The sequence below is a fragment of the Passer montanus genome, unplaced genomic scaffold, assembly GCF_014805655.1.
Source record: "Passer montanus isolate IOZ18808 unplaced genomic scaffold, ASM1480565v1 scaffold53, whole genome shotgun sequence".
Lineage (NCBI taxonomy): Eukaryota > Metazoa > Chordata > Aves > Passeriformes > Passeridae > Passer > Passer montanus.
Window position 1 is genome coordinate 5,125,251 of NW_024370263.1, and position 21,311 is coordinate 5,146,561.

Sequence of the window (21,311 nt, forward strand, 5' to 3'; positions counted from 1 at the left end):
ACTAAATCACTTTGTAAGGCAGGAATCCTCCCAGGGCCCTGTGCGCTCCCCACCGGGACACTGACCGCTCGGCAGGCCGGGACGGAGCCTGCAGCCGCCTGTGCATGCAGATGTGCAGAGCCCGAGCAGGGCTGGCAGAGCGCTGTGTAGGTGGGGAGCTGTGGTGCAACCTCAACCTGTTCGCTAGAACAAAAAGATTTTGCAAGGTCTTCTACTGCAGGGAGGGAAGAATCCCTCAAGGCGTGAGAGAGTCCATTGCCAAACTAACTGGAAAAGGCATCATGTGAGCCTTTGAAGTGAAAAGGAATCAATTGAATGTGAATTCTCCATTCCATGTACCAGTGCAACACCTCCAGCATCTGCACTGCCTCCTGTGCCTCCTCCTAGCCAGGAGTGCAGCTCTCATGCTGGGACACTTCACAATGACAGTACCTTTGGCCTCTCTCCTCTTCATGTCCCACTGGAAAATGCTTTAGCTCATCTTCTTCCAAGATGCCAGCCAGATTTACAATAAGCAAATCTTATAATTAAAGGCATTATCAGATCCCCCAAACCTACCACGTGCTATCTTTATCATCTGGTGCAGGAATTCAGACACCCAAAGCTCAGTCTTTCCTCCACACGACAGTGAGTCATTTCTGAAAGGCCATAATTATATAAAATTTCCATTCTCCTCTGCATCTCCCCCTTGCACAGGAAAAAAAGGACAAGCAAAAACAACTTTTGGTGACTTGTAGATTGCTCAGACCTGAAATGATCAAGTTTTGTCTTGTGTTTTCCCCTTTTACTTCTTGTTTTAGGTTATTCCAAAGCATAAGTTTGTCCTTGTGAAGTTTGACACACAATATCCCTATGGTGAGAAACAAGATGAGTTTAAAAAGCTGGCGGAGAGCTCAGGCTCCAGTGAGGATCTGCTGGTGGCTGAAGTGGGAATATCAGGTGAGGAACTCTGAGTACATGCAAACAGCGTGGGCTGGTGAGGAGGGGATACATTTCAGTGTGATTTCTGCAGGTTCTGAGGATTCCGGGGGAGGGATGGATGTGAGAGTGGAGCTCTGCCCTGGCTGAGCCTGGCTGTGCGTGGGAGAGCTGCTTATCCATCTGGGCTGGGTAATGAGGAGTCAGCCCACGCTGCTGAACTGCTGCCACCTCCTCATCCTCAGCAATTCTTGCCTTTTTTTCCCCCCTTCTTTGCTGAGAGAAACCTTTTTGTCCCACACGCAGGGAAGAGACCTCACAAGAATCGTGTTTTAGCCACAATCCTGGTCAGACAAAGAATATTTAGTGTGATTCATTCCATGCAGCACAGCAAGGGGTTGTTGCACTGTGGCTGCTCTAACTTGATGTGATTGAGACTGGATTTAAGAGAAAAAGAGTGAAAAATAGATCACTGTCACCTGCCATGCCCTGGCTTTGTAGGTTGAATTAAGAATTTAGGCTTAATTATCAAACTGTGAAGTTTTACCCACTCTGATATTTCTAAACATATGGAATTCTCTAGTAGCATATTTGAAATGGCTTTGTTTTCTGTCCTCAAGAATAAATATAATTTCTGTAAGGTGAGTAAATGTCTTGTAGCTTGGCACGCTGTCAGAACCAAATCATTCTCTGCACATAGACAGGAAGAACTCTTTATTTAACTGTAAAATCAGTGAATAGAGGAAAATAAGAGGAAAAAGGGTATTGATTTCCCATAAAAGGACAGGGTTTATACAAAAGGTCCTGCCAATGTTTTACACTCTCACAGTCACAGCAAAACACCATTAAAGTCCTTTTCTTTGGAAAAGCCACTGAATGTTTGCCTTGCACAAATGATTTTATGAGGTGTTTTTATTTCAGCATGTGGCATTTCCTTGGAACAGGCTCTCCACAGAATGGTCAGGGCTGCCAGAGCTCAGGGAGTATTTGGGCAGTGCTCTAAGGCACAGGGTGGGATTTTGGGGTGTCCTGAGCAGGGCTGGAAGTTGGACTTGATCCTTGTGGGTCCCTTCCAGCTCAGGATATTTCCATGGCTCTGTGATTTCCTGGCAGACAGGTTATTAGGACATGTTGAAGCTCTGCCTACAAATATTTGTGTGGGAGGGAATCCTAATTTAATTTTTGATTAACTGTGTTTTTCTGTGTTTCCTTGTCCCTTGACAGATTACGGTGATAAACTGAACACTGAGCTGGGAGAGAAGTACAAGCTGGACAAGGAAAAGTTCCCTGTTTTTTACTTGTTCCAGGATGGTGACTTTAAAAATCCTTTACTTTACAGTGGTGAGATCAAGGCTGGGGCTATTCAGCGCTGGCTGAAGAGTAATGGCATCTACCTGGGGATGCCAGGCTGCCTGAAGGAGTATGATGTGCTGGCCAGCAAATTTATGAGCACCACAGAGAAATCTGATCGCCAGGCCCTCCTGAAAAAGGGGCAGGAGAATTTAGGAAAAGCAAAAGAAACCGAGAAGAAGTCAGCAGAGCAATACTTGAAAATTATGAGCAAGATCCTGGAGCAGGGAGAGGAGTTTGCTGCTAACGAAGTCGTCCGAATCACAAAGCTGATCGAGAAGAACAAGATGAGTGATGGAAAGAAGGAGGAGCTCCAGAAAAGCCTCAACATCCTCACTTCTTTCCGGAAGAAGAGTGGTGAAAAAGATGAGCTCTGATGTGTTGGAGAACTCTCTACAAGCTGTGAAACATTGTGAAGAGTCCTAACCAGTTCTCCTTAATGCAAGCAAACTTCCCGCTGACTTCAAGAGGGCAGCACATCTCCTTCTGGGGTTCTCAGTTTAGAAGATCAAGAGGAAGACATTCCTTAAAAACACAGTATTGTAAATGTTGGAAAAATCACCTAAGAGCAAGACACAGCAAGTATTGTGTAATGCTATCCAATAACAGTGTTAAAGCAGACAACAAAAAAAAAAGCTCTAGATTGGCTGGAAGCTCATTCCTGGTGTTTTTTACAGCTGTTCCCTGGCTAACAAAAAACAAAATTCAGTCTCTCATTCCATCTTACATGTTGGAAAAGGTACAGATTGGGTGCCCTCTGCTTCCCCACCTTTCCCTGTCTGTAATATCCTTGGGTTTTATGCTTTTTAATCTACCCCTCACATGCCTTGTGTTGTCCCACTTTGGCTCTAAGTCTTGTTCTTACCTGTTGTTGACTCAGAGCTTCCTTTTTCTGGCTTCTCCTTCCATGGCTTCTTGTCCCTGTTTGCTTTGGGTATCAGCCAAATGCTGGCAGTGAAGACGGTTCACAGCTTGCCCCTCATTTTCTGTCCAGAGCAACCATTTCATCAAATATTCTCCTGAAATCCTTTGTGTTACCTTGGCACAGTGAGTGAAGTGAGTTCTGAGCAAGGGCAGAGTCTCCTTGAGGTGCTATTACACTCAGTCTCACCAGTTTGTGCAAAAAATCAGGTTTTCAGAGGTAAATTTGGATGAGTTTTCTTACGGTTGAAGAGGTGTTCTACCTGTCCAAGCTTCATGAACAAAATGTTTTTCTACCCCCCAGAAACAATTGACACTCTCAAACAAAAGCCTCATCAGTGTTTGGTAGTTCTGAATATTGAAAATAAGGTCTTGTAAGAGGAAGCAGAAGTATTTGTGTGCTTAGGAGCCTCATCTGTGTTATTTAAAAGGAGATGCCTGGTCCAAGGATCAGGTCAGTCCTCAGAACTGTGCAGTTCACACTCTGTGGAATTCAGATGCCTCTGGAAGATGCTGAAGTCCTGGTCAGGGTGACAGAGTTGAAAAGATAAACACCTGTGAGTTTTACCTTAAGAGTATGCTTTAAACAAAACTGATTCCTGTGGGAGCTTGCTGCCTTTTGAATCTTGGGGTGGGTACAAGGAGCAGATGTTGCTGCGAGATAAAATGTATTAATAATGCTATAATAAAAAAAAAATCCACTTCAGAGCTGCTTCTTAAACCACTATAGAGAAGCTACTGCCATTCCATGATCAGAGGGGAGGCTGTGACTGCTGAAGTGAGGTGAGGGAGGCCGAGGGTGTCCCTCGGCCCAGCGCTGTCCCCTCAGGAGCAGCAGAGGAAGGACCCCGGCAGGGTGGGCAGTCCTTGGGAGGGCTGTGTGGATATTCAGCCCCGGAGACCCTGAGGAAATCGTCTCCTGAGGGGAGCCGTTCTCGAAGCACTGAGGGAACTATTCCCCGGGACTCTGAAGAGAGCAGTCCCTGATGGGATCGGAACTTGAGGGGGTCCGTGCCGCCCTGTATCTGTGAAGGGAGCAGTCACTGGGCTCTCTGAGGGAACCATGCCCGTGCTCTCTGAGGGGAGCAGCGCCCGGGACTCTGAAGGAGCCGTGCCGGGCTCTCTGAGGGGAGAAGCCCGCGGGACTCTGAAGGAGCCATGCCGGGCTCTGAGGGGAGCAGCCCCCGGGACTCTGAAGGAGCCGTGCCGGGTTCTCTGAGGGGAGCAGCCCCCGGACTCTGAAGGAGCCATGCCGGGCTCTGTGAGGGGAGCAGCCCCCGGACTCTGAAGGAGCCATGCCGGGCTCTGAGGGGAGCAGCCCCCGGGACTCTGAAGGAGCCGTGCCGGGTTCTCTGAGGGGAGCAGCCCGCGGGACTCTGAAGGAGCTGCGCCCGGGTTTTTCTAGGGGAGCAGCCCCCGGGACTCTGAAGGAGCCGTGCCGGGCTCTGAGGGGAGCAGCCCCCGGGACTCTGAAGGAGCCGTGCCGGGCTCTGTGAGGGGAGCAACCCCCGGGACTCTGAAGGAGCCGTGCCGGGCTCTGAGGGGAGCAGCCCCCGCGCGCCCCCTCAGAGCCGCCGCCGCTCGCGCGCCCCTCGAAGCGCCTTCCCGCCCCCGGTGCTGGTGACGCCACGGAGGGGCGGCGCCGAGGCTCCGCGGGGTCGCCTCAGGGCGGCTCCGTGAGGGGAGCCCGGGGCGGCGGTGACCGGAGCGAGCCCGCCCACCGGGGCTCGGCCGGTTCTGCCCCCGGAGGGATGCGCGGGACGCCGGTGCCCGGGACGCCACTCCCGCTGTTTGCCCAGGGCTCCTGTTCCCTCAGCCCCTCTCTGCCACCGGGCGCTCCCCGCAGCCGGCCCCGCCGGCGGGGGCCGGGCGCGGTGCGGCCCCGGGGCGGAGCGCGGGCGGTGCCCGCAGCCCCGGAGCGGTGCGGCGGCGGTGGCGGTACCCATGGCCCTGCCGGCGGAGGCGGACCGGCTGGATGGGGGCTGGCAGGAGGTGAGCGAGCCCCGCCGGCACCGGGACCCCTTAGGGACAGCGGCTGCCCCCTCCCCGGGACCTCGCTGTGCGCGTCTCTCCTCGTCCATCCCCTCACGGTCCTTCCCCAGCCCTAAGCCCCGCTCCGTGCCGGCGGCACCGGCTGCGTTGCACGATCCTCCCCCGGTCACTGTCCCCAATCCCTGCTGCTTATTCCTCTTCGGGACCCCGCTGTCCCCAGTCCCCGGTCCGTGCTGTCCTTCCCTGGGACTCCGCGGTCCCCGGTCCCTGTGCCCGGTCCGTGCTGCCCGCTCCTCCCGGGACCCTCCAGTCCACCTTCCCGGGTCCGCGCTGCCCGCTCCTATCCCGATCCCCGGTCCTTGTCGTTCCTCCCCGTCCCCGGTCCGTGCTGCCCGCTCCTCCCCGCGGTCCCCGGGCGCTCCTGCCGCTCCTGGGGCCGTGTCACCTGAGCTCCCTCCCGTCCTGCTCCCCAGGTCTACTCTGCGCTCCAGTGGATCCAGTTCACCATGGCCATGCTCAGGTACGACACGCTGCCCATAGAGTTACTGTCGCGAAGATGATTTTACCCCGAAAAGCAAAAAAAAAAAAGAGAACTCGCGTCTCCCAGCGAGGCAGACGCGCTCCCGTTCCAACCTGTGCTTTGTTTTCTTAGCGTTGTAGGTTCCAGCTCAATTATTGCCTACGCCGTCTTCCAAAATGCAGTGCGGTCCCCCGAGGTAAGGTCTGAGCTTCCTTCTCCCTCCCTAAGCCGTGGTGTCAGTCCCTGCAGGTGGGTCACACCTGTAGCACAGACTCTCTCCTAGGAGCAGCTGCAGGTCTCAGGGTGATGTGGTTAAACCTCGTTTAATAGCTGGGAGGCAAAGGGCTTGCTGAGAGAATTAGGCTCTTTGTCTTGGTAGGAGGTGAAAGGACTGACCTTGAACCTGTGCTTCTGCAGGGGGAAGCAGGTTCCTTAGTCCCGTGCTTTCTGCTGCTCCAGGAAAGTCCTCCAGTCATTCCTGGGAGCAGGGATTTCTTAGTGTGCCCTCCTCAGTGGAGCCAAACTCCTGAGGGGCTGAGGAGTTGTGCACAAAGGTCCTGAAGTGCAAATTGGAGCTGCCCCTGCAGGAATGCTTTTATAAGTGTTGGTTTTTGGCTGTCTCCGAGGTGTTTCTCTGGGCAGGTGTGTTATTAAAACTGACCCCACAGCCCTCCACCCCATCCTGCCAGGCTTGGGTGTCCACAGACAGTCCCTCTGTGTGTCCAGGACTTCCTGGGGGCAGCGAGCCAGGCTGATCCCTGTGAAGTTGGGATTTGCTGTCCAGGGTTTGCAGGCTCAGCCTGGCCTGTGGAGCACACAGAAAGTCAGCGGAGCTGGCAGCAGCTGTATTTGTTCTTCCTTCATCTTCATGTTCTTTGTACATCGTGGGTTTGATCTGCAGCCCAGAGAATGGGACTTTCAGGGAATTCGTGGAGCTATCCCTGGAGAAGAAAGGAATGCAGACAACTGACACAGTGCTGGATGACACAGTGGGAAGGAGAACATGAGTCCATGTTTGCAGGGCAAAGCTGTCCCATTTACAGCAGGGAGGACCTTGCTCCCAGCCAACCTCCTGGAAATGCTCTGCCCAGCACATCCAGAACAAACTGTGGAGATCCATGCATCCCCAGGGAAGAACAAAGGCTGGGACTTCACCTCTTAGCGAGGATGGAAAACCTGCTTGAGCTTATGCTGCTCAAGGTACACATCAAAGTCTCTTTCTACCACATCTGCACCTGGAAAGCTCCAGATGTGATTCCTTCTGGGTCCTCTCTCTGGAATGGAGCAGGGGTTGGCAGTGTCCTGCTGTGACTCAGCAGCCTCATCCTGTTGGTTTCCATGGCCTGGTTGCTCAGGAGCCCTTCTGCTCTCAGTCATGTGATGGAGCTGTGGCCTGGGAGCTGCTCATGAGCCACACATGGCTCCAGGTCAACAATGGCCCCTTCCTGCTCCAGAGGGTCCAGATGTTTCTGCTCAGATTATTTCTGCAAATCCGGATGGGAGGGCTGGATGCCAGCTGGAGGGACTGGTTTGCATCAGCCTTCCAAGGCTCTTCTGCTGCCAGGGGAGATCTGGTGCTGGGTTTCAAAAGTGACAAAATCTCCATTAACTTCCCCATCTTCTTGTCCTCATGTCTCGGGTCTGAAGTGGAAGTTTGTAAACAAAAGGGCTGGAAGAGATCCATATCAAAGCTTGCCACAAACAGCTTATTCCCTGAGTCATGAGGACCCACAGCAAAACATTTAAAAATAAACAGCTCTGGAGGCTGGGAGGAGAAGGATCTTAGAAACACTTCCCTTCCTGCCCTCAACCTCAGAAATCGAATACTGCATTCTTGGAGCTTGCTTTCTGTCTCTGTGGGGTCAATAAAACCCTTCAGCCTGAGATAAATAATTCAGAAGAGGTGATGGCAAGCAAGGAAGAACCCTCAGCTCAACACATTTGAGGAAGAACTCTCAGCTCAACAGGTTTGAGGAAGAAACCTCAGCTCAGCAGGTTTGAGGAAGAACCTTCAGCTCAGCATGTGCCTGGGCCATGGCCACAGAGCCAAATCCCCGTGTGTGCTGCAGCTGGAGCTGCCAGGATGTAAATCATTACATCTTTGCAGTGCCTTCCTCTATTTTATAAATACCAGTGGTTCTTTTCTTTCCCCTTTTTCAAGCCAGAGCCACACGTGCCCCTGTGTCACCTACTTCTTTATCCAGGTCTCTGCCAAAACCCACCAGCAGTGCTTTGCTCCAAGGGCACTTGTGCTGGAGAAAGAGATCACCTGTTTGATTGCAAAAGTTCCTTCTTTGCTTATTTTAGATCTGTTTGGTTTAACCTGCCTTGATCACAAACTGGACAGTGCCCCCAGCCTGTCATGCCAGGCCTTAATTTCTAGACCAGTGTGGAAAAGTCTGGTTAAAAAAGGCATTTATAGATGAAATCAAATTAAAATTAACTCCAGATCTTTGTGCCTTGTGCTCCTTCATGCCCTAAGGACAAATCTGGCTCAATCAGATCTACCTTAACTCTTATCAGCCTTCCTAAGCTCTCTCTCACTGCACATGGGAACAAATAGAACCTGATGGGTGGCATACATTTACTTCCAGGACAATATTGAGGCAAATCTCACCAAAAACTCAGCTCCATGAAAAGCAATACAAAATCAAAGCCTGCTGAAGCATTTCCATGCTGTGTTTATCATTACAATTTTCTGTAGGGAAAGAAAAACACCACAATTTTCTCTCCTGGGTGCTGAAAATGAGGTACCAAAGGCTTTAATTAAGAATGTAGATAATTAGGTTGCTTTTCCAAAGTCTCTGCTCTCCCACTAACAAAGAAAATGTTGGCCAGAATTTTTGCACAAATGTTTTCCTGCAGTGTTTACAGTCCTGGCCAGTGTGAGCAAACTGGAAATGGCTGGAAACTGTTGTTAAAGGAGACGTGACTCCTTTCCAGCAAGATGCAGCAATAATGGCTCTCAGTGGAAATTAATCCAGCTTGTAAAATAAACCCAACCTTAGTCATCAGCTGAAATGACATGGAACACATAGAAAAATGTTTGTTTAAAGTAATTCCAGACCTGAGAAAGGGTTTATATTTACTGGAAGTTTGATTTCTATGTGAGTTTATTTAACACATGATGTCTCTTCTCCCTGCCATCCTGCCCTGTTCTGCAAAATTGTAACATGGTGGACATTTGGGATATTTTCTGTAAGTGTTGATGCTGCTCTTGGGTCTTGTGGCAGAAGCGGTGGTTGGAGTAGGGAATGTGCACTGGAACAGCTCCTGAGAGCACAAATCCATCTGGAATTCCCCTGCAAGGAGAGCTGTCTCTCCAGAAGAGCTGGGGGTTGACAGTGTTCAGATAACACCAGATAACCTGGTACTGATGTCTGACCATAATTAATTTTTCTGCTATAATTGGTGTAGAAGTTTTAGAGGACTGAAAACAAGGATGTTATTCAGGAGTAGAGGCTGAAAAATTTTCATCTGTTAACTTTTCTTTGAACTCGCTTGGCTGTGAAAGTAGAGGAGACTTTTTTGTTGGAGCTCTCAGGGTTTCCTGCAGGTGAATTGACTGGTCTCAGAAATGTTGTCACAGTGCTTCCCTGAGGGTAAAATCATCCCTCCACAAAGTGCCACTTATGCCCCACTTCCCCTCAATTAAGGCTTTCAAAATAACTTTGCAGTGGGGTTTTTCTGCTGAAAAACTTTCCTCACCTGCAGAAAAACCTTTGGAAGGCTGTATTAAATATCTTTATGTCTGATAAGGGGGTAAACCTGCAGCTGGGGGTGGGAGGGCTGTGACTGCACTCACATCTGCTGAGCCTTTTCCCTTTTCCAGGTGCGTCCGCTTTTCTACCTGAGCCTCTCGGATCTGCTGCTGGGCATGTGCTGGCTGGCTGGGGCCCTGCTCTACAGCTCACCCACCTCCCAGCAAGACCTCATCTGCTACAACCTGCAGGCCACGGGGCAGGTGAGTGGCCTTGGCACCCCTTTCTATAATTAACCTTGTAATTTGTCATAATTAACCTCGTTGGTGATCAGAGCGTGGCCGTGGGGGCTGTTTCTAGACAGGCTTTAGCAGATCTCTTGGCTTTGTGTGGAAAAGGGAGATAATGGCACTGGGGTTTAGGTTCCTCTGGTGTGTGAGAGGAAGAGAAGGTGGGATTTTGTGGTTGTTTGTGTGAAATGAGCAGATGGGACTCGATCTCTCCTGTTGGATCCATGCCCGTGGATCTCTGCTCTCACATGGCAGCTTTTCTTTTCCTCTTTGTGCTTCCTCCAGCCTGGGCAGGAACAGACACAGTCTGTGACTTGCTTGAGCTCAGACTTAAATTACACACATGAACATCCCATTTCTTGCTCTTCCCAAGGATGCTCCAGCAGCACAAGCTCAGCCTGTGCCCCATTGACTCAGCTGCTTTCCAGCAGATCCCTGTGCTGGGGACCAGTTGGAGCAGGGTGGGTGAGCCCTGTTTTCCTGACAGTTTGCTGTTACCTTACCCAGTTCCCATTTCAACACCAGGCTTTGGAAATCTCAGCTCTCAAAAAGTTCTGCAGGGTCCAGCTGAGCTTGGTGGTTCATAAATGATGATCTCTGGAATAAATTTTCCTTTTAAAGGATATGGCTGGAAATAGCAAGGAGCTTTTGGAAGCCCTCATGTGTGGGCTCAGGCAGCTCCCTGAGAGTGTGGTGGCACCCACAACAGGGAACTGAATTTCCTCATGGAACAGCAGCATCCAAAGCTGGAAAGGATCTCCATGTGCCTCAGAGAGGGCAGGGATGTGGCTGCAGGTGCAGAATGGAATTGTTCTGGCTGTTGTGTGTCTGGGGATGGGCTCCTGCAGCCCAGGGTTGTTTAAGTAGCTGTTTTTGGGAGTACAGATGTGTTGCTGAGGGTGATGAGAGCAGCTGTTCCACTCCAGGCTTATCTCTGGTCCCTGCTGGCTCCACAGTATGCTCATGTTGAGAGAAACAGTGAGGTTTGGGTAACTTGGCCACTTGGGAATGATGCAGAACAACATCAAAGATGTTTTGAAGGTGATGGTAAATGGGAAAACGAGGAGAGCTTGGGAGAGGCTTTCAGAGCTGGAAGGTGGAAGGAGCAAGCAGGACTGAGGCTGTTCCTGAGCTGTTTCCCTTGCCTGGAGGACAGTTCTTTCAGCTGGTATGATGTTTTTATTGCCTGGAGAAGGCAATTTGCACTGCTAGAGGAGAAATAAGTTGGCTATGAAAAATATGCCCATAATTTCTCAGCTCCCTTGCACTTCTGGCTCTGTTCTGCCCTCACTTTTCCAGCCTGTGGCTGTGCTTCTCAGGGACACCAGCACAGGATGGGACAAGGTGGGGGCTTTGTGTTCATGCTGGGAGGGCAGAGCTGGCCTTGGGCCAGGACAGGGCTTGTGGTGGGGTGTGCAGAGTCACACCCTGCCCTCAGCCAGTGTCCCCTGGCTCCTCTTCTGTGTGCCACCACCAGTCCTACAGCACAGGGACTGCCTGGGTGGCAGAGCCGGATTGTGCCTGGCAAGAGCCGTCGCTGCTGTTTGCTCTGGAGAAATTAAAACAAACTGAGCCCTTGCCATAGCAACCTCTCCCCCAGGGCACGTGACAGTGCAGGACCTCCTCACCCAACACCCTGCAGTGCCCTTGAGAGGTGGGAACACCTTGTGCGTAAGAAGGAGCCGGTAACAGGTTCAACCAGCAGATTCTGCAGGGCAGGAGGGATCTGGAAGCTGATGGAATGAGTAAATAAACGTCTCACTGTGCTTCTGGGTGTCTCACAAGCACCTGGGCCCTCAGCACCCAGAAGGTGTCGGATGAGCCGAGGTGAGGACAGGCAGGGACAGCCCAGCAGTGGAGTTTGCAGCCCTTGGAGAGGCTCACACTGGAGTCCTTGTGATGTTTGAAGGCACTGCCTTAGGAGCAGGGCAATATTTTGCTTTATTCAGGCTGTTTGCCATTATTTGTCATCACAGGCTGATGTTGCAGTGGATGGAGCTGCCCAGTGCCCAAACTGTGGCATAAAGGAGGAGATTGCTTTGTTTCTGGGATTTTCCCTCTTTCAGCCCCAGAGCTTTGATTGATATGAATGTAAATACTGCTCCCTTTGCTGTCCCTCATTCTCTCCTCCTCCTGCATTGCAGTAATAAAGTCCAGAATAGATATTGTGGTTATAATTGCACAACTCCCCCACGTTCTTCCAGTTCAGTTCCAGTGGCCTAATAATGTCCTGGCAGGCTCTGCTCGTGCTGGGCAGCACAATGGGAGCCACACAAGTGGGATAATGAGGGGTTCTTGTGTCTCTGCTTTATCTCCTCGTGGGCAGTGCTGCAGGACTGTCCCCAGCCCCAGAGCTGGGGCTCAGGAGAGCAGAATTCCCTTCCCTTCCTGCTGGCACCTTCACAAGTGGCGTTTGGGTCTCTGTTCCAGAAGGCAGCACTGATATTTCATGAGCCTCTCCCAGGCGTCCTGAAGTGCAAGAGAATGATCCTTGTGGACTGTTTTGGCCTTCTCTGGAAGCAGTTGGAAAAGGGCAACAGCCCCTCATTAAAACTCATTTAATGAGCTGGAAAGTCACTGCAATGTTCCTGTGGCAGCCCTTGGACTCAGCCTCTTGAGCCAGCCAAGAGCATTCACAACCTCAGTGAAGGAGGCCAAGTTTGTTTAGTCACCACTTTCCCAGCCGTGGATGATACCAGGGTGGCAAACCTGTGCTCCTTATCTTTTTGGCAAAGGATAGTAAAGCCCCAGGGAAAAAAAAAATAATTCTTGTCCAGCCCTTCCTCTTTGCCACTGTAGTTTGTGTTTCCTGTGACAAACACAGCACATGCATGTACATGGTCTGATTAGGCAACCTGGGGTAAGCATGAATTTGGAAACAAATTTGATCAATATTTGGGGAGGTTTAGAAATTTTAGATAATTAGACTTATCTCAATCAAAGGCTATGAAACTCTCAGTGTGCTCTGTCTTTTCTCCTTTTCCCCATGGAGGAAGGAAAGGGATTTTGGGATGTTAACTCAGACTGAGGGCAGAGAATATCTGCCCTCACATTCCTCTTGAAATATCCAATTGTTTTCTGTTTCCGTGAATTCTCTGCGTAGTGAGCTCATTATGCAAGAAGCAAATCTAAATGTCACATCTGTGCTGTGTTTCCTAATGGACATGGATATCACTGAGAAGGTCCAAGTGCCTCTGAAACCCTCATTGCCAGGCTCTGAGCCAAGAAAATGAGGCAGATCACAAAGATTTTTATTTCTAGGACAGTCCTGCTGTCATTAGTTCTCCTCACAAAGATTTTTATTTCTAAGACAGTCCTGCTGTCATTAGTTCTCCTCACAAAGATTTTTATTTCTAAGACAGTCCTGCTGTCATTAGTTCTCCTGCCTCAGGCCAAAGTGAAGCTGCTTTTGTGTGATTTAAAGTGGGAATCTCTCCTCCAACCTGGCTCTTCCCAGCTGGATGTGAGCACAGCCCCTGTACTCAGACCCTCATCTTTGGAAGGTGTTCATCATCCTGCCTCTGTTCCATGGGATTTGGGAGGAACTAAACATGCTCCAGGAATTATTATTCCAGTACTGAAATGCTGGTTTTATTTCTCAGATATTCTACGTGGCCTCTTTTCTCTACACTGTCAACTACACCTGGCACCTGTACATGGACCTCAAGGTGAAATACAACCAGAACCTCTTCAGGGTGCCTCCCCAGGTGAGTGGGACTGGTGTAAAGGCTGGGAACCCAGGGACAAGGACACAACACTCATGAAAAACCTCCCTGCATTGCAGGCTGAGCAAATACTTCACACACCCCGTGACCAAAATCTCTCCTTGCAGTTAATTCCTCCCTCCCACCCAAACAGGGAGGCACCACCCCTGCCATGGCCAGGCTGGGGAATACCCCAGCTGTTCCTGCAAGATGGCACATTCCTTATGCAGCTCTTCCCAACAAACCCATCAGCCCTACACAGCTTCCCCAGACATTTGCTGTGCACAGCAAACTTTGTATCCCAGATATTCCATCTGGAATTTCAGGAGCAGCAGGCTGGGCAGATCCCCCTCAGCTGCTGAAATGCCCTGGGGAAGATGATTCCTGTGAACCAGGGGCTGTGCAGAAATAACTTAATTAAGATTTTTGGGTTTTGCAGGTTGTAGATTATGCAAGTTGTGTTGGCAGAATAGCAACGATCTTGTCAAGGTAAGATTTCATTCTCCCTGGCAGAGGGTGTGGGTTTGGTAAGAGTTAATTCTTCCTGGTGGGAGAGTGTGGATTTGGCAAACTGCTTCCTACTTGTTTCGAAGCAAGGTTTACTAAAAAAGCTGTAAAGCTCATCATTAAGAGCAGAGTGACCTCATGAAAGCAGAGTCAGAGGGTTTTTTCAACCAAGTTAATGATAACTTTATTAACTGGATGTGGTTTTCCAGAAGGTTTCCCTTTACCAATGATTAGCCCTAACAAATTAAAGCTGGTAAAGCTGATAAAATATTTTTCCAGAGCAGTGCCAATAAAAACAACTTTAAGGTCCTCTGTAGTGATGGGAGAAAAACCAAGCAGTGCCCAAGTGGAGCAGTGCAATAACCCATGGCTGTGCTCTCCTTTCTCCTCTCAGCCTGATCCCTTTCCTCCTCATGGTGCCGGTGTTTTGCCTGGGCAACAGCAGTAATTGCTACCAGAACTTCAGTCAGAAGCACGGGTGAGCTTCCTCCCTCGCTCTGGCACGGCCCCAGGGCTGCTGTGCCAGGGGTGGGCAGGAGCTCAGGCTGTCCCCTGTGTCCCCAGGTGTCTCCTGATGCACACGGAGGTGGCCGAGCCCCCCAGCGAGCCGCAGGGCCTGAGCGGCTCCGTTTGCCGCGCCATGCATTTCTACGGCATCGGCGTCTTCCTCGTCTCCTTCCTCATCAGCTTCCTGGCCATCCTGGTAAGGCTGGTCCTTGTGGAGCCCTTGGGTGGCTCCAGAGATTGGGAAATCATGGAATGGTTTGGGAGGGAAGGCATCTTTAAGCTCATCCAGTGTCGCTCTCTGCCATTGCTGGGACACCTTCCACTGTCTCAGGTTGCTCCAAGCCCCGTCCAGCCTGGCCTTGGACACTGCCAGGGATGAGGCAGCCACAGCTTCTCTGGGAAGGATTTCCTCCCAATATCCCATCTAACCCTTCTCTCAGTTTTCAATCCTTTCCCCCCTGTCTGCTCACTCCATGTTCTTGGTAAATAAGGCAGGGGAATAACTGTGTGGTGCTGCTTCCCTTTTGGAAGGGGTGGTAGGGAAGGGAAAATATCACTGTGCCACCAGATAAATCCATCTGGAGTCCTGTGTTCTGTCAACCCATCCCAGAAATATTTAGCAGGATTTCAAAGGCTTGGAGCTTGGCAGAAGAGATCACCTTCTGCATGGGTCAGCAAGAGGTGATTAATGGTTGGACTCCATGGTCATAGAGATCTTTTCCAGCCTAAACAATTTAATAAATCTAAAATCAGTTCAGAGTCTTCAGTTTAGAAAAGGCCACATGCAAAGCAACACCTCCCACAGGATTTCAGTGCTGTGTGAAAAGGTTGGATAGACTGGGATCCATCCTGGATGAACCCAGCAGATCACAGCCTGTACAGTAACATTTGCCTGTTCTTTTCCAGGTTATCCTGAGTCAGGCCCGAGGGCTGTACAAGAGGTTTGTGAACTCCACAGGATTCCTGGGGGATCAGCAGTGGGCCATGATTAAGATGGTGGAACAACGAGTGGTTTTTTACCCTGTTGCCTTCTTCTGCTGCTGGGCCCCAGGTGAGCAGAGAGTTCCTCCCACAGCATCCCATGTGGAACCCCAGAGAGGTGGGGTTAACTTCACCCTCTCATCCATCCCTTCCCACAGCTGTCCTCCTTGGAATGCTGAAATTGACTGCTTCAACAACCAGCAAAATCTACATGGCTCTGCTGATCCTGCAGGTAAATGTCTGCCCCTGCAGCCTCCTGCCTTCTCACCCTGAGTGTCCTGCCCTGCATCCCTGCTGGGTGCAGCTGGACAAGGATCTCTGCTGAGTGAGCCCACGTCTGATTTGTGCTTTTGCTTGGCAAAGATGTTGGTTTGGTGGTTTTTGTTTTCCACAGGCTTGAAAAGGTCTCAGTACCCAAAATCCCAGCACAGCAACAGTTTAGTGGTGAACAGGGTGCTGGGTGGATGTTTGGACTTGGTGACCTCAGAGGTCTTTTCCAACCTCACTGATTCTGTGGTCATGGAAATTGTGGCAAATAGGACTAGAAAGGGAAAACCAAACCAATTTCTGGGGATCCTATGTCCCTTAATGTGATTCCTTAATAACACTTGTCCAGCTCCTTCCTGTGCCTGATGCAGAAGTTAGATATTGTATTAAATGATATAATTATTATATATATCAACATATTTAATATATATTCTGTATTTGTATAGCATTTATATTTATATATTCCTTAAACATTTATTAAAACAGCAGCACAATTTCTCTAGCACACGGAAGATAACACCCTGCTGGGAGGGGGAGCTTTTCCAGGCATCCCTGATTCCCCCGTGCTCTCTCCCAGGCTCTCACGGCAGCTTCCCAGGGGCTCCTGAACTGCCTGGTGTACGGCTGGACCCAGCACGCCTTCCTGGCCCTGAAGAGCGGCTCCCGGCGGGACGTGGACACGCAGACCCCGCTCCTGCGCTCCCAGAAGAAATTCTACTCCAGCACAGCCGCCGCCGGCCCGCAGGACACCGCGGGCTCCTCCTCCACCCTGCTCTGATGCTGCCCTGCCTGCAGGGAGAGGCACAATCCTTCCTTCTCCTCCTTCTCCAGAGCCGGGGTGGAACTGTCCCTCGGGCCCGAGCCCCAGGCGCTCAGTGGACACAGTAATTTATTTGATGGATTCTTTCAGCGTGGTAAATCTTTAGTCCAGACTTTCTCCTCCTGGAAATATCCCTAGAAATGCAGCAAACCACACGGAAAGGCTCAGAGATCTGGTCCAGCTCCACGGAGGTTGAGCAGAGGATGTTTTACTTTGTTTTATTTCTCCAAGTCGTTGCCTTTGCAAATTAACAAAAAGCAAAATGAGTATTTTTCAATCTCTGCCTTTTAATTCACTCTAACCATGAGAATTTGCACCACCCTAAGAACCAATTGCAGGGAGTGAAGAATTGCAAAGGACAAAACCTGCCTGGAATTTTTGCACATTTCCCTTTCCTTCTTCCTGCCAATTCCTGCTCAGCCACAATACTCCCAAAAATCAGCTGCTTCGACCCTGTGGAGCATCTCTCATGAACCAGGTGAGCAGGACTTTGAATCTCTCTTTGCATTTCCAGATGTTCAGATGAATTATTTACTGAGGTCCCACCATTCTATAGGAAATAAACCAGGTCTTAAGCTGTCTTGAAAACAACTCTTTACCTTTACACTCTTTATTTTCCAACAGCTTCACTTTTTGGGTCCAATCCAAATTTTTCTCATAGCAGGTTAGACAAGAAGAGGAAATACTCCAGCTTTGTGTAATTAACTTACACAACATAACTGTGTAAACTCTGGGTAAGTCACACAAGGGCCCTGGAGGTTTGGTCAATGACTTATTTTCTCCTACAGAGTGAGACCGACTGCAACAATTCAATTTTGCTGTTCTACAGGACAAAAACAAAGTTTTCAGCCATGTTCTTCCACCTGGTCCTTCAAATCCTCCTCTAGTCCCAAAGTTTGGTCATGGATGACTCTGTTTGTCCAGCCCCACACTTCCAAGGCAAACATTCCACAGGGAGGATGGGATTTGTGCCCTGGCCCTGGCAGGGCATGAAACACACCCAGGTTCATCCCTGAGAGCCTCCTGCACCCTCCTGGGACTGACCCCGTTTGTGGAGGCAGTGCAATTTGTTTAAAAGGGGATTAAGGCTTCCTAAGTGATGGAAGATTACCCAGGACACAATGATTGGATTGCTAATGGAGCATCAGAGCTGGCAGTGGGGGCTGACACATTCCCAGGGCTCCTCACACAGCTCAGCAGTCCCTCAGTGTTTGTTTGAGAGGAGTTTTCTTGCTGGAAAGAGCCATTCCATGGGCACTCCCAGCTGGGCTGGCTGCTCTAAGTGCTCCCAGGACATTGTTCCCTCAGTCCCTTTCCCAGCTTGGAGGCTCTGAGGGTCTCTCACCACCCAACCCACTCTGAACACCCCTGAGGCACCAAGCAGAGGGAGATTCTATTACAAGGAAGGAGCCTGAGCCCTCACAGCTGCCCCATCTTGTGTCCTGAAATGCTCCTGGGCCAAGGGTGTGTCTGGTTCCTGTCACCAAGTCAAGCCCTCCTCAGGCTAAAACCATTTCCAGAGCAGGAAGGGCCCAAGGCTCTGTGTGCAGAGAGGTGAGGGAAGCATTCCCTGGCCCTGGAAAAGCACAGGGCAACAAAGCAGATCCATTTGTCACCACCCAGTGTCCCCCAGGCCCAGCAGGGCTCCCACCTCAACCACCACCCCAGGAGCATCAGCCCCGAGGCTCTGGGTGCTATTCCCAGTGTCCCTGAGGACAGAAGGACTCATCCCTGCCTTCCCTGACTGCCCAGTCCAAGCCCACAGCCCTCAGGGGTTAACTGGGAGCACTGGGCAGGTGCTGCTGCCATCTGATGGAAAGCTGGGCTTAAAAAAGGCAATTTTGGGTTCTGCTGCCAAGCAGAGCCCAGGATTTATCCAGCCTCTCCTGTCATCTCAAATCCTCAATCAAGTGTTTATTCCCATGGATAAGGGAGGTGGGATGGGGGCTGAGGGTGGCAGAGTAATGGAATCATGGAATCTCTAAGGCTGGAAAAGCCCTCTAAGGCCATCAAATCCAGAAATTAACCCAGCACCACTGTGCTCACCACCAACCAAGTGCTGCATCCACATCTTCTGGACACTTCCAAGGAAAAGAACCCTCCTGCTCCTTCCTTCTCTCCTGCAGGGATTTGGGAAGCAAACAAAAGCAGCCAGGAACTTTTGAGTTTAGTAAAATCATTTATATACAGGATGGGTAATATTTACAATGTAATACTGATCCAAAAGGAACTAACAGGGAACACTGAGAGGAGAAATGAGAACATTTTAACAGACAGGAGTTAAACATGGGGACAGACTCGGGTTTCCAAAAGAAAATCCAGAAGTAATGACAGCAAAACTTTGACATGTTGCTATTTCCAACCAAAATCTCTTTCACTAATCAGGTTCTCCTAATTTTAATATATATAGAAAAGCTTCAAATAATCAAGTCACAGGAGAAGTCAGTTATACAGAAAATTTTGAAAAGGTCAAATGATTTCAAACATTTTTCTTCATTTAAATAAAATTCTAAAAAAAAAAACCCAAAACCCAGCAACCTCCAGAGCTTTCCCACATATTTTTAGTGTTTGTACAAAGAAATTCTTCTTTGATCCCACACTTCCAGCTCGAGCTATTTACAATATTCACAGTCTGCTATAAAGGATCAGTAGATTTATTACCAAGTCAAGCTTCAGAGAGTCAAGACAAGGTGTCTTGCACTTGCTTCAACTGAAAAATAAACTAAACACAGGAAGGAGAAAGTCAAATGCTACTTTCAAACATACAAATGAATCCATTAAAGTTATTGAATTTTGAAATGTAAAATAGAACTTTTCCAAGAGTAAAAAAAATCAAATTTCTCATAGAAACAAAATCATTTGACCTTGAGTCTTCAAATTGTGTTTTCTTAATCTGTTCCTCCTCCCTCTGCTTCAAATCAGGCCCTGATTTATCACAGACAAGAAAATGCAGATTAAATCCATCAAAAGCCCTTGGAAATTTGTACAAATGTTCCCACCTCAGGATCAGCAGCACTTAAGGGATGAAGAAAAGGAGGAATCCTCTATCACACACCAGATCCCACCTTCCCCTCTGCCTGCACTTCCAACAAATTCTGACTCCAAAAAACTGCCTGAGGATTTCCCTCCTGGGAGGGCAGAATCACAAAGTGCTTTTGGAGGGGATTTTTTGCTCTGCCATTCCAACAAAGGTGATTTCCTTGTTTCCATCGCTATCTGCCACACGTGAAAGTTTCAATTCCTCAGAAAGACATGGATTTCAAGTTCAAAATGAAACCATTCAAGACATGACCTAGAATTAGAGCAAGGACAGAAATGCACGTAACAGGGCTTGGTGGTACAGCCAAAAAATTGACAGAAACTCTCATTTTTTGCTAATTCTCTTCAGTTTTCATCAACAGGTCAGTGCACAAATATTCCAGGTAGTGTCAGAAGTACAACTGTAGCTCACAGAAACTCCCTGCTCCCATCAGAGGATGGAAAAGCAGGGACTGTTCCTACCCTGCAATAGATCAGGCATTGGAAAACTGTCCACAGGATTAAGGAAAGCTGACAGAGAACAGGAAACAAAGCATCTCCTTCGTGTAGAAAAAACAAGTCACTGTTTAGAAAATTGTATAGAAAGAGTCAGACACTGCTCTGCCATCCAGCTAAAGCTGCAAGGAAATTTTGGTATAGAAAAGAGACAAAAAAAGAACAAGGCTGGACTTTTGTAGGAGAGAACTGGGAGATTCATGGCTCAGGTTTGTCAATGTAAACCCAAAAATGGATGAGCTGTGAAAAGACAACAACGTTCAGGAGTGGTCACTGATGGCCCTGGGTTGGCACTTCAGTCTGCAGACCAAACTCAGCCGATGTCTGCACGGATTTGGTACCAAAATAGCTCTATAAAAAGCCTCCGCCCGATCTCGAAAGAAAGAGAAGCAGAAAAGGTAGAAAACTAGAACTATGTACAGATTCTTGCCATTGGTTTGCTTTATCAGGATTTAAAAAAGCAGCTTTTGGAGCCAATGTTCCAGACTAGAGTCAGAACCTGCCCTGGGGAGCAGGGAGCAGCCCTGCAGTTGTGGCTCCCCCAAGAAGGAGCTCGAAGGCATCAGAGATGAGAATTTGGGCTCCAGAGACAAATCCCAGGGGGTTGAAATCCCAGAGCACTGGGAGCCTGCCTGGGAGCAGCTCTGCCAAACAAGAGGACAAGTCAGAACCCAAGCCTTGGATCTTCTAGGAAGGAAAGAATGGGAATATGGGGGTGGATCCCACACAAACAAAGCCCAGGCTGGTCTCGGTCCGTAGAAGATCCCACCATGGAAATTAAAAGAACTTGTGCATAAAGACTTGAACATTCTTCTGTTCTGCTGTTGGACAAGGTGAGAAAAAGAAGAGTTTTGGGCTGAATGGCTGATTCAGCCTTAAAAAAGCTCTGAGGAAGATGGGAGAAATAAAAAGAGGAGGTTAAGCCTTAAAGAAGGTCTGAGGGAGATGGGGAAGATGACAAAAAAAGAGAGTCACTGCTCAGAACTGAAAATTTCAGCAAGCACATGGCCTCAGGTGCCTGGGCCAGACACCAAGCCAAGCTGAAGGGTATTTAACTGATTTTTCTCTACCTAAAGACTTGGAATTGAGGTGCCAAGGGGAGCTGTGAGTTTGCATTTCACAGCACTTGCTTCAAGTACTCACTGAGCAGGGGCTTGAGAAACTGTGGCTCTCCTTCGTATACAGTCACTGCAGGGGCTGGATGTGGCAGGTGAAAGGCAGCTTCTGCAACTGGTTATTAAGAAAAAGAATGGTTTTTAACAATAAAATCCACCCCATTTGTGGGGCTCATGATTAACA

At 49.4% G+C, this 21,311-nt stretch overlaps 2 protein-coding genes across 3 annotated transcripts; both read left to right on the plus strand.

The window, feature by feature from the left end:
* Positions 1–753: 753 nt before the first annotated feature.
* Positions 754–3,895, plus strand: ERP29 (endoplasmic reticulum protein 29). Its single transcript, XM_039724356.1, is given in 3 exon segments — positions 754–771; positions 774–939; positions 2,143–3,895. Coding segments are annotated over 3 exon segments (687 nt in total). The 3' UTR covers positions 2,646–3,895.
* A 953-nt stretch (positions 3,896–4,848) lies between these two features.
* On the plus strand, positions 4,849–21,269 carry TMEM116 (transmembrane protein 116). 2 transcript variants are annotated; one of them, XR_005629343.1, is made up of 12 exons: positions 4,849–5,181; positions 5,655–5,701; positions 5,834–5,897; positions 9,534–9,665; positions 13,295–13,399; positions 13,836–13,885; positions 14,298–14,381; positions 14,468–14,606; positions 15,317–15,461; positions 15,550–15,623; positions 16,236–16,956; positions 19,401–21,269. XR_005629343.1 is itself a non-coding variant. In XM_039724912.1 (11 exons), the coding sequence occupies exons 1-11, from the start codon at positions 5,134–5,136 to the stop codon at positions 16,434–16,436; spliced, it is 1,089 nt and encodes a 362-aa protein (XP_039580846.1). In that variant the 5' UTR covers positions 4,849–5,133; the 3' UTR covers positions 16,437–21,269. The 2 variants fall into 2 exon arrangements, 1 of the variants encoding a protein (XP_039580846.1); XM_039724912.1 differs by having other exon boundaries at positions 16,236–21,269.
* Positions 21,270–21,311: the final 42 nt, after the last annotated feature.